At 33.4% G+C, this 12,942-nt stretch overlaps 1 protein-coding gene across 6 annotated transcripts in view; it reads right to left on the reverse strand.

Annotated features, from left to right (window-relative positions):
- The window catches only part of LOC115338740 (phosphofructokinase, platelet), a 47,534-nt gene that overhangs the window by 11,053 nt on the left and 23,539 nt on the right, over positions 1 to 12,942 (reverse strand). For 4 of the 6 annotated variants that reach the window (XM_030007498.2, XM_041122151.1, XM_030007500.1 and 1 more), the window contains 8 exons: positions 12,081 to 12,173; positions 11,583 to 11,708; positions 10,921 to 10,985; positions 10,147 to 10,216; positions 7,201 to 7,347; positions 6,269 to 6,339; positions 5,707 to 5,794; positions 4,610 to 4,762 (listed from right to left, as the gene is read on the reverse strand). In XM_030007498.2, coding sequence (XP_029863358.1) covers positions 4,610 to 4,762; positions 5,707 to 5,794; positions 6,269 to 6,339; positions 7,201 to 7,347; positions 10,147 to 10,216; positions 10,921 to 10,985; positions 11,583 to 11,708; positions 12,081 to 12,173 — 813 coding nt within the window. The remainder of the gene's footprint in view (positions 1 to 4,609; positions 4,763 to 5,706; positions 5,795 to 6,268; positions 6,340 to 7,200; positions 7,348 to 10,146; positions 10,217 to 10,920; positions 10,986 to 11,582; positions 11,709 to 12,080; positions 12,174 to 12,942) is intronic. The other 2 variants (XM_030007501.1, XM_030007499.1) reach the window with 1 other exon arrangement.

Here is a 12,942-nt window from a genome sequence, read left to right on the forward strand (position 1 = left end):
ACAATGCATTTCCAGTTTAAGTTTGAAACACAGTCTAAAAGACTGCAGTTTCAGACTTGTAGCTCTGAGAAGCAGTATAGCCAGAAGAGCAACAAATGGATTTTTTGTTTGTTTGTTTGTTTGTTTTGTTTTTTGTTGAGTGGACAAGACTTTACTGAGAAAATTTCAGTAATTGTCTAGCCCAACTCAGCTCAGTCAGGCTGCTTTGAATTTTTATTTCTACCGAAAAATAAAGATGTACACCGAGTCACAGTGGTTTGGTAAAATCACATGGCTTCATGAAGATCTGAAAAACATGAGTTTCTCTAAAAAGTTTTATATTGAGACTTTTGGGAAACCAAGTCGAAGGGAGATTTAGAGCAATAACTAACACGATTGGTTAGTCTGCATTTATGATATGTTAAGATGCAGTTAAGATATGTTTTACTTGCATTAAATATTGCCATTTTATTTGATGCAAGTGATTTCAGCAGACATATCAGAAGACTGTACCTTCACCAAGCACGAGCATTAGATGATTATATGCAACATCTTTGCATCACTGCAGCAAAATATGAAAATATTTTCAATAAAGGGTCACTTAATAATTATAAAGGGTAAATAAGTGATAGGTGGTTTTAATAATTGTTTTACGACTATTTTTTTTAAATAAGTACTACAGTAAGATCATAGAGGGATACTGTACTATGTCAATGAAATGGTTTAATCATTTCACACCCTTTTATTGTATTTGTGTTTTTAAAAATGGTATTGCCATAACCAATGATGCTTTATAAAAATACATGCAATCAAGCAAAGACTGTGGTTTGTTGTCCTTATGTTGATCTAAATGCAAATGGCCATTGAAAGGGATGGATTTACTGCTCTACCTCCACATCCAGCTGTTGCTAGGGCTGAAGCGGATGAAAATTTAACTGGTTAGACAGCTTGGCCAGGCTAATTTTCAGCTTCCTAGTTCAGATTAATGTGGAGCCACATATGCTAGTACCAGCACTGGAAGGGTACAGGAATCTGTGTTTTTCAAGGGAAATGCATGGAGACTCCATTAATGCAATCTAATTGTAACTTTCTTTGCTCCTCAGTGGCTGCTTGCTATTCTTTTTCTCACAAAACTAATTGATCAACCTGTACCCCCTTCCCTTTGATGAAAGGAAAAGGCAGAGGAAAAGGCAGATTGTCAAAAGAAACACATTACCAAGTTTCAGCCTCTTCCTTTCTCAGGTTCTGTTTTTCTCCATCTCTAGCCGATACCTTTTTCTTTTCATTTCCCCATTTACTTCTACATCTCCTAAATCAAATGAATATTCTTCCATGCCTTGTTCTGGTTTATTCCTTTTTCCATCACTTCCCTCTAGCCCATCAGTAGGCTTTGTTTTCAAATTAAATTTTCATCCTTTCCACTCTCTTTCCATGTTCTGTAGCTGAAAGAGTCTAACTCCTTATTCAGTCTGTTTAATTACAGAGTAGGTTTCTGCTTTTTAGTTCCATCTGCAAGATGTATTGCTAATGCCTCTTTTTGATCAATATTAAGTACTCCAACTTTCATCTAAAAAGAAATTTCTATCCTTCATGATTATGTAGGAAAAAAACTTAACACTTCTTTGGTGTCACATTCCAGAGGTCTGCTATCTGAAATAATATTCTATTCACTTCACTGGGTTAGCAACATGAAGTTGAGAATATAGGTATTTTTATTATGGTAGTTATTTTACTGATGCTTCTTTTCACAGAAAACTCAAAGTCCATGTTCTTATCCTGCAGTCCTAAACAATTTATTTTGTACATCTAGATATACAAGCCTTAAGCATACCCTTTTCAGGTACAGAAACATCCAGCTTTCCCCAGGTATTTTATATTGGAGTTTTCATTGACAATTTTTCTAATATTCTGAAAACTGAAGTGAAAAATACAGCATATCATAAATTTAAAACATTATTCAAAAAAAACAAACCGAATTCTACTATTCAACTGATTACAAGCCTATATTTTAAAACAAAAATGGAAAAAATGGAACATTTCAAGAGGGTTACAGAATTTGTTATAGAATCTAATTTCTAGTTATTGAGAAACGTACCACCCACTACCTATGACTTAGGGAAAAGCACGCTCTTACCTAATCTCTCATTCAGAAGTTATGTATCTGTTGGTCTGGGTTTTATTGTTTTCCTTTTTAAATGCAGCATCTTAACACATTTTACGTGCAAATGTCTCCAGGTACCATTTACATGCCTTGACAAGTTTTAAACAACCTAACATTGACAAGTGTCTAGTAATGCCAAACACTAAAAAGGCCTCATTACCCAGTAGAGATGTACTTACCTTACTAAAAACTGTCAAGAACACAGAAGTAAGAAAAGTACCACAGAAAAACTAAGTGTGATGACATTTTGGTGTTCATAAGAGGTACTAATCTGAGAGCATTGAAAACTGATACATTTATTGACCTAATAGTGGCAATAGGAATAAAAATGCTATAAACTAGATATAATGGACATTCACGTCCATCTGCTACTTTCATTTACCACAGTCAATTGTATGACTTGTATTGAGCTTATCAGTCACACTTAAGAGGGAGCATCATCATTATGCAACCTGATCTGAACATGACACAGGAATGAAAGGATACATTTTTCATTATCAGTTTTAGTGAATCATACTCAAACAATCAGAGCAGAAAACTGAAAAGATACCAAGCAGAAACGTTGCCACAACACAAAAGTCTCCTCCTTCCCCAAAAGAGAACAAAATTTAATTTTCCATTGGATTGAATCTACATCTTGCAAAGCCATTATATTTCATATTTATTTCAGAGAAAAATCTAGGCAAAATAAAATGCAAAACCAAGATGGAAGCTATTAGTAAAAAGATATAATTTTGAGAATTTTTCAACTACTGCATTGAAAATATGGATATACTAACATTTTATTATCTAATGAAGGCAAATGATATCTAGAAACCTAACTATAAAGCAAAACACAGCAACAAGGAGAGAGAGACTGACTGACTACGATACATCCCCTCTACATGAAATAACCTATAAAAAGAAGTCAGTTAGGCAAACAAAGCTTATGAAGAAAAGAAAAGAAGAAAAGTAGGTGTTATGCACAATCATTTTACTCACCTTAATTTGTGATCAATCATTTTGGAGAGATATTTTTATTTACCAGAACTGGAAACAACATCCACATTTATAACCTAAGTTGTCTATAAAGAATACGTTCAAGATAAATTTTAGTTATCTTACAGTCTTGTTCAAGGCAACAGTTAAGGACACTGAAATTTGCCAACTGAAGGGTTTATTTTGCTGAAGATAAAAATATTTATGTTGCCATGATAAAAAACAAAACAAAACAAAACAAGTGAAGTTTATATTAGTGCTTTTGAATTTGATAGCATTTGAGGAATCCTTCAAATTTCTGAAAATAATATCACAATTAAAATCTTCAAATGTTTCTAAGTGATAGAAGAAGTGACATTTAATTTTCAAAAGCAACTTGACATTCTTTTCCTGCTTTACATGAGCACTATGCTTGTCATTTTTCACTTTTTAAAATGTAGCTCAATATGTACAATCAGTGAAAAATTCTACATTCTGGCTTCAACATGGCTGCAGACAAAAATCAGAAAGTGGAACTTGTAATAAAATATGGTAATTTATTGTAAATCACTAAGTTATGAAATAATTCTGTTTCTTCTTTATAAGTAAAAACATAAATTCAATTTTGAAGACAAATGCTTTATTAGGTCTTTGCTGTGTTTTAAACAAACTATGGACACTCTGCAACTGTATATGCAATTTGTATGTGTCTGCAGATTATGCTGAAAAGAATAAAAATTGAAGGAAGTGTAATATTACTGCTATTGTTTCACAGACAAAATTATGTCAGAATATAAACAGAATTGCTTTTCTTAGCAGAGGTGTGATGAATTAATGCTTCTTAAGTGATTCAGATGAACTGTAAATGTGCATGCCTGACAATTTAATTTGTAAGGTGTTTGGCAATGCTTTCTGTCCAACTGAGTTTAATATTAAACAATATATTTTTAATTTATAATCATATTACTGGATTTGATTTTTTTAAAAAATACTTCATTATACATCTCAACTATTTTTGTTAAATCTGTTATTAGTAGGATACATGCAATTCTTATTTTTAGAGAAATATGGATCTTACATTATGTATTAGAGGAATAAAGATGTTACATAAATAAGGATCTCTTTCTGAACAGAACAACATTCACTCAGTGTTTGTTACAGCTAGGTATACTGATAGTTTACCCATAATGGGGATTTTTTTTACTCTACAGTGCATCAAATGATCATCAAGTCTTAGCTTTAGGTTTCTTTCTTCTATATAAAATAGATATATGCCATCTTACTTTGTAGTTTACAAGTTTACAGGTCATTGTAGTTTCAGAGGAAACCTAACGGAAGCATTTGGGATGCTAAACCTTCTCTTTTTTAAATGGGTATTATGAATGTGGCTATATCAAGTAACTGTATCATTTTCCAAAGTTCTGGTCTATAAAAATATCCAGTTCTAGCCAATTTAGTCAGTTTAAACCAGAACTGCTTTGTTAGTAAGCGCACACACCAGAATAGACTTACATCAGTTATAGTGTTCAGAGCAGTATCTGCACCAATGCTGAAATCTGAACCCGGTACATTGTTGGATACAGTTGCAGGAACCATAACCATTGGAACACAGAATTCGTCATATTTCTCTCGGGCAGCTGACAATTCCAGAAGTCCGAGGTACGCCTGTTGGGCACAGGCATTGGGTGAAAAATTAGGATGGAAAAAATAAGGGCAAAGTTGGAGTGATAAAACGGAGGGGCCACAGGGGGAGCCATTTCTACCACAGCACACTTCAGCAAGTCAAAGCATTAAGGAACCACTAAAATCTAACACACAAAAAAAGAAAGCATTAAAAACAGGTATACATTTGAAAACACAATAAATAGAACAGTCATTTTCAAGGGGATATATAATTTAGACATAAAGTGCTTCGTACAACAAAAACATACTGCAAACTAGTTCCCCAATCTTCAGGTACTGTTACTCCTGATTTAAAATCTTAATATTTCTGAACCAGGGCCATGCCTAACAGGTTGGTAAAATTGGATGATTCTTTCATTATCAAGAAGCAATAAGCATGCTCTTCTTTGGGAAGAGTAGGCAAAATACTTTCCTGAATCAAGATTTCAAAAATTTATTGTTTTGGTAAAATGAAATGAACATGAAATACAGAAAAAAAAGAAAATACTTCTCTAAATCAATTACAGATTTTGAAATGCACTATGTAAGAAAGAGTGGCTTCAATAAGGGACTAACAGTGCAATTACCACTAAAGGTCAAGAACTTCTGGAAGTATGTTTTAAGTATTGATACAGTACAGACTGGAACTTGCACTACTGAGGTCATTAATTATTTTTTTTAAATACAAAAATAGTATCATGCTATCTCACCTTATTTATCCATTTAGCACATCCTATTTTGCAGTTACTAGTCACTGTCTTAAATGTCAGCTTTCTACAGAATCAGTGATTGACAATACCTCTGATCCTAAACACTACTTACGTTGTATATCAAATATAGTTGTAACCAAATGCACTTTGCATGAAGATTGGGTAAAAATTAAAATGGACTATTCGTTTTGTTAGAAATTCTACTCTACTTAGATATAATTAGACATTTTAGTGTACCTCAAATCCACCAATAACCATAAGGGCATTAATGTTGTTAGTGCGCATCTGGTCAGCGATCTTCTCCAAATATTTTGCAGGAAGAGTACTAAAAATTATTAAACCAAAAGAAAAATGAAAAAAAATTTACAGACTCTGCAGCAATAAAAACTAATTACTAAGCTGAAACAGTAAACCGAGCAGGCAATGCAATATTTTTCATTTTTATCCATACAAATAATTCTTCCTGACATCCAGTAAGGAATCATGTCAACTGTAAAGAAACTACAGGTTTGCAATCCTTTTAACTGTAAGGACCCCAGGAAATTTTTAAGTTGAGGTCCCAACTCCCATGTTCATTCTCTCTTCAGAGCTGGTACAGTACTATAAAGATATCCAAGTTGGAACATAACAATTTACAAAAAAAACCCAAACCAAACACACAACAAAAAAAACCAAACCACAACATAAAATTGAGGACTTAAAACATTCTGTGGAAGGAAAAGAGCATGGAATCATACACCGGTTATATGAAATACTAGAATTCAACTCATCATAGCAATTGGCAAAATATTGATGTTACCGTTTTGTACCAAGAATTGATCCTCCTTGACCAGTCCAGCCTCCGACATCTCCCCAGCTGATTTCCTTTATCTTTGAATAAAAGTAAAAATGGAGATCCTGTTAAGTAATTATCCAATTACTTCTCTTGACATGCAGCAAACACCAGGTACTACTTAATGTAAAGTTGTTGGAACAAGTTATTGGGTGCTGACAGCACCAAAAATGAAGTTGGCAAAGAAAGAAAATGGCGTCAAGACATTAACTTAATTTCTCTTGAATTCTTACCAATCCCTTTCCATTCTATTTGTTCTTTCTTCCTCCAGGCCATGATGAACTCTGCCTCTTTGTTTCATATAATGATCCTATTTTCACATCCTTTCCTACTGAATGTGAAACAAAAATCTAAATCTAGGTCTTTGAAGCTAGTTTTGGGACCTAAGGCTCCAGCTAGGCATAGAAATCATAAGTTTGTATCCAGTTTCTCCTCAGTATACCAACTGATCCTTAACATTTAAAACAGGGGAACAGAAGAATCTAACTCACCTGGGGATAAGCTTCCTCCCTCAATAAGCACCACTGCAAAGTTTCTTATAGCAAAGAAACACAGATGCAACAACTCATGACACAGAATCAATGATTCTTCTGTTATTCTGTGGAAAACCTATCATATGCTAAACATCAACCAAAATTTGAAGGTAGGATTCATCTGGACTAATTTTGTAGCTCTGCAGCATGTGATTAGCAATACTTAAGATAAATGAATCTATAGACTTGAATAGTTGAGAAATACAGTAACAATTTGGGTTTTATATATCTTTATGAAATAAAAAAGAGCTTACAGAATCAGTTCCCACACAGTTATGACAGAACATACCTTCTAAGAACATAAACAAAAGTGGTGGTGTGGGATGGGGTACATACTACTATGTAATGCACATATGTAATACTGACCTTCCCTCTAGCAAAACCTTCAAATCCATCAATGACAGCAAACATTTTATGGCCTTCAGTTATGCCAACTCTCACTGCAGCCCTCACTGCAGCATTCATTCCAGCTGCAGGGGCACCAACATTTAAAACTGCCACATTAAAATTAGTCTGCAAGAGAAAAATAATATTTAATAAGCACTTTAATATCTACACCATGGTTAATTTTTCCATCATACACAGTTGCTAAATGTTGGAATGTAGGAAAGGAATTTCAAAGCCCCTAAAACCATCCAAAATTTGAAGTTAACTAGAAGGTGCATAAACATATTTCCCCATTTGCAGAAGATCACATATAAACAAACAGTTTAAAAAAGAATATTTGTTTTTAAATAAGACTTTATCACATTTTTATTTGGTTTTCAGATTAAGTTATTCAGGTTTTTATATTATAGCTCAGCTAGGTTCCAGAAACATAAAATATCTTGCGTTATTCAACCAGTTTCATGTTATCAAAGCAGTATTTTACAAAACCACCCAGAATAGCCAAGAAAAGAATAGGAACCAATTCTAGCACATAGCAGTTAGGTGTATATCATCAGTATCATGTAAAGTGAAACAGATTACAACTTTTAATTTGAAGTATTGTCCAGGTTTTTAGAGCAGCTGACAACATAGTAGTAAACAGGAGCACTCAGCATCTTTCACAATACCATATATTTTCAGATTATGGCAGTTTTTAAAGCATTTCCGAATGACTCAAAGTAACTGTGCTTATATACAGTGTCTCCCCAAGTTTAATGAGTATCCCAGGTGGGCAACTAATCTACTCAAATGGAAAAGTCTGAGATATCAAATATACTTTTGTAATTTAAACCACAGGCAATGTAAGAGAGAAGGTTCTATTTAAAACATAACATGAAATAATAAGTATTTTAGTATATAATGTGTATTCCATACCTATGCATTTAGTCCCCATTTATATTGCTTTGTTGTCAATTGTACTCTAGATAAAACAACTACATCTAAATGGATGTAAGCATTACAGACTGAACACAAGTGGCCAAAAAATCACACAATCTAGCTACAAAATACTATTAAAAACTTCTGTCTTGTTACAACAGCCACAACTCTAAAACCACAAGAGTTTTCAAATTAAGAATATTTTCTTCAACTGAATTACTACTTTAAACTGATAAATCCAATATCATTCAGATCATGGATTCTTTCCCAGAGGAAAAAACTTCAATACTTGCATTAAAAAGGAAAATATAATAGAAAAAACGTGCACTGTAAGGGTAAACAAAGCAAGACTGCTACTGTGTGTAGAATGCTAGTAAGCATCTTTGGATTAAATTTTAACTGCAGAGCATGAAATGCAGATCTTCTGTTTGTGAAGTATTCCTTGAAATGGAAAGCTTATTTCCAGATAAGTCACAGGCCACTGTCTTTGATTAAGAAATGGTCAGCTAGTATAAATCGATACAGTTTCACTGACATCAATAAGTGTTGATTTACAACAGATAAAAATATAATCCATTACCAAAAAAATTAAGAAGGCACTGCATTTTATTAATTTTGTTTTATTTTTACAGCTTCAAAATCAATACTGAGAGCAAAATGTAAGTAAAGAATTAAAACTTTACATGCCTGACCTTTGGTAAAGTTTAACCACTCTGTATGAATTTAGCAAACAGAATTTAAATGATAGCAAACTATCTAAGTGAAATGCAAGTAAGTTTGACAGCCTTAGCTTGCACACTAAAATTCATCATGCTTTAGGGTCAGCTGGATGACCTTAAATTGCTTATAACTATTAACATGACAGAAGTGTAACAATTTGGTACTGCGGAAGAGCTAGACGTTATTAGCTTTATCCTGGAAGATGGGAATACAAAACAAAAAAACCAGAACAGTTGTTAGGTAATGATCATGGAATCTCTTTCAATCAAAAGAAAAAAAAAAAAAAAAAAAAACACAACAAACCAAAACAAAAGAAAAAGAGACCCAAACCAGAACATGTATGGTTTCTTTTTTAGCTCTGGCACAATCAAAGGATTGTAGAAAAATGCAAAGGAAACACAAGCAGCAAAATACATGTGCAGCAACACTGCTGAAGCAGAGCATTCAGTAGGCTCTAGTGATCTGATCAGCTTAGCCTCTTCCTCAATTCCTGTGACATGCACATTTCATCCAGTTTTTAATTCCCATCCAATCCCTTTTATTGAAGCACACAGATTTACCTAGTGTGGTCAAATCCAAGTAGTTAATAATCACAAGTGGCCTACATTTCCTTCTAATGCCATCCATCACAAAAAGATATGGCAAAACTATTTTAAAACAAAATACAAAAGCCCAGTGCTAACAGTCCTAAATTTGCATTGGTGTATATATATATAAAAAAATATAAAAATATATAAAACAAACAAACAAAAAAACCCCACAACACCCAAAAAAACCCAAACATGTGATCTGGCAAAGCAAATGTTGACTATCCACCAAAAACATCATGAATTCTTTGATCTCTTGAAGGTCAAACTTAGATCCTTATTTTTGAAACAAAACCAAAAACAATCACAATAAAAAACCCCACCCTCTTAATCATGATTACATCACCTTTCCTTCTCTCCATGTTAAGGAACAGAGGGCATAACAGTAACTATTAGGACCAGACACTATAGCAATTGGGACCAGACATACATCCAAGAGAGAAAGAAACTGTCTAGCAGGAAATTTTCTAGTTAGAAAGGTATTTCACTTTAAAAAAAGTTAGTTATTATTAGAATAAAATTGTGTGTTGCAAGCATCTTTCTGCCATTATAATATTTAACTGATTTTATAAAATATCCTATGACATAGGTTTGAAGAGAGTATTAAGGCGGGATGAGGGGGAGAAAAGAAGAAAAATACTATTTGTTAAGATACCCCAAAAGCAGACATGCATTGCACACTCAAAAAAAACCCCCTTACCTTTGGAAGCTCGGCATCTGGTTTTTTGTGCGACAGTAATTTGTAGGTGTTAAGGTTGTTTTCAAAGCTCCTAAATAAATAAGTAAATAAAATAAGTAAAATAGTAAACTTCTCAACTTATTTTAAAGAAACGCTTGAATTTTTCAGAAACTTTTAAAGAACAGGTATGCAATATTAGCACCAAAGTTATTACAAATACAAAACACAATAAAAAATGGAAAAGAGAGAACACTGGAAAATACTCAATCCCATAACATAATAGAAAATATAAAATAACTATATAGCTGGCAAGTTAGTTTTACAGATCATGGATAAAGCATTTTATTATCAAGTGACTTGAAATAGAAAATGCTCTGTTGACAAATAAGAGGGCCGAATGTTTCCCTCCAACATTACTGTTGGAAAACTACCAGCTACTTACAAACAAGGTCATGGGATTGGCCTCAAAATCTTGAATAAACAAACATATAGTTGCTATCAATCAGCTCATACAACACAGCAGCTTTTTCTTTGTGAATAGGTAGCCTACTACTGTCCATCACTATTCTGACACAGTACTGACTTACAGTTTTCTTTGGTTTGCATGTTTTTATGGAGATAAGAATTTCAATTATCCTACTTAAGCAACTCTTCTTCTGTCTCCTCTATTATTCCCAAATAGACAAAAACATATGGATATTAAATTATGTAAAATAAAATGTCAAGTGCCAGCAGAATAGCAAAGTAATTCAGCTTTCCTAGAGTAAAAATATTGATATAAGTTATTGGCCATACCTTCCACGAAGCCTCACAGCCTCAACAAATCTTCCCTCATCCATGGCTTTCTGGACTTCTTGAGTCTTGAAAAAACAAGTTGATTACTCATTATGTTTAAAAAACACGGGAAATTGATTATTTAATGTATTCCAGTAAATAGATCATTCTGAAATAGCTTTCCAAAGTGACAAAAGAAATATTGACATTTCATTAATTTATGAGCTACCTCTTGTCGTAGCATAAATTACAGTGGACAGGAGAAGAACAAAGTAGAAACAGACAACTAAAGCCTTCCTGGGACAAAAAAAAAAAAAAAAAAAAAAAAAAAAAATCAATGTATCTATCTGGCTTCCCCCCCGCCCCAGTTTAAGCTGAACCGAAAACTGACTTGTGTATGATGTGTAAATGGATGCAAGCATCTGAAGAATTTGTTGTAGCAATAAAAAGAGAAGATCCGAGATGAAATTTTAAAACAAATTAAAAATATATATTTTTCTTGTTTGTTGACAGTTCACGAATAAGTAATAACACATAGAAAACACACATGAAATTAATTATTCCCAAATGTGGGAAAGTGCTGCACACATTCCCATCAGTGTTTTAATGACGACAATTATTGTACACAGTGGTCTGTTGTAGTTAATGAATTACTATAAATTGGCTCTTTGCCAGAAACTCACCATCTGCACACACTCCATCAAAGGCAGACGGACAGCCTGGTTTCCAGAAAGGGACACGACACAGGCAGGAGTAGCTGGAGTAGCTTCTAAAAGGGCAAGCACAGCTTCCACACCCATACGACTTGCCTGAAAATAGGTAATGTTTGAATGTTCAAGCAAGCACGTAAAAGCACCAGGATTCCAATCACAGAAATGGTGATGATTTCTCTGTAATTCAAGCTGAAACCAATTATTCCTTGGTAGGTGAAAGTGTTGCAGGCTGTTTAATACCCTTAAGTATGGGTAATTGTTCTTGCAGCTTTGCTTTTTAATCCTAATATAGATTCCTTTACATGAAGTGCTTCACTATTCTGAATTTGAGCTATTCAGACAGTTAATGCAAGATAATAGTTGAATTTGTCAAGTTAATCAGGTAAAGAACCACCACACCCCCAAATAAATAATCAAAAGGTAGTTGTACTATGTGGTGCCATGAGTAATTACTTTAGGTTCACTCACCAAAATTCTGTCAAAAGCTGAAGGGGTTCCACCTCTTTGCACATGACCCAAGATAGTTACTCGGGTGTCAAAACCAAGCCGCTGAACCACAAGCTACAAAGAATTTCAAAATATAGTGGTTTTATTATCATCATTATTTTATATATGCATGTCTTAGCATTATTCTGCTTTATGTGCTACTGGAATAATTCCATGTACGCTACACATTTGTATGTCAACAGTAATGAAAATACTATAAAAGTTAAGCCAGTCTTTAGTTTATTCCTAACCTAGAACTAAACTCCACGTTCCTAATCTAAAGGAACATTTTATTTAATAATGGCAAAACAGCAGCTTAGATTGCAATGCTTTAGCTACAGTTACAATGCCTTCATTATGGACAGTCCTCAGTCTTATAAAAAACAGATCTAAATATTATAATTAGAATACCTGAAAGAAGTTCAGTTACAGTGTTTTATTCAGCCCACATTTCACCTACATGCAAGATTACACATCCCAAAAGACTGTGAGTAAAACTTTAGTGAAGATGACTTTTAACCTTAATTGACAAGGCTTTTACAACTTGCAGTAAAAATTATAGTAATAAAACTATTTCATTCAGCCAGGCTTTATTTCCATTTCCTGTTACATATCAAATCTGAAGTCACAGAAAGACATGTTTATTAATACATCTTCAGTGAGCATGTAAGGTTAGGAATAAGTAATGGATACCATAAAGCAGAAAAAAAATTTAGAAGTTACTTACAAAATCTTCTATCCCTGGTATTTATAGTTTTTGAATGTTTTAACTGGCTGAAATTTGTAGCAAGCAAGTAGTGTTTCTTCCATAAAAGCATAATAGCTATCTGCAGCATGTATACTT

This window comes from Aquila chrysaetos, chromosome 3 (assembly GCF_900496995.4).
Source record: "Aquila chrysaetos chrysaetos chromosome 3, bAquChr1.4, whole genome shotgun sequence".
In the NCBI taxonomy this organism is placed as follows: Eukaryota; Metazoa; Chordata; class Aves; order Accipitriformes; family Accipitridae; genus Aquila; species Aquila chrysaetos.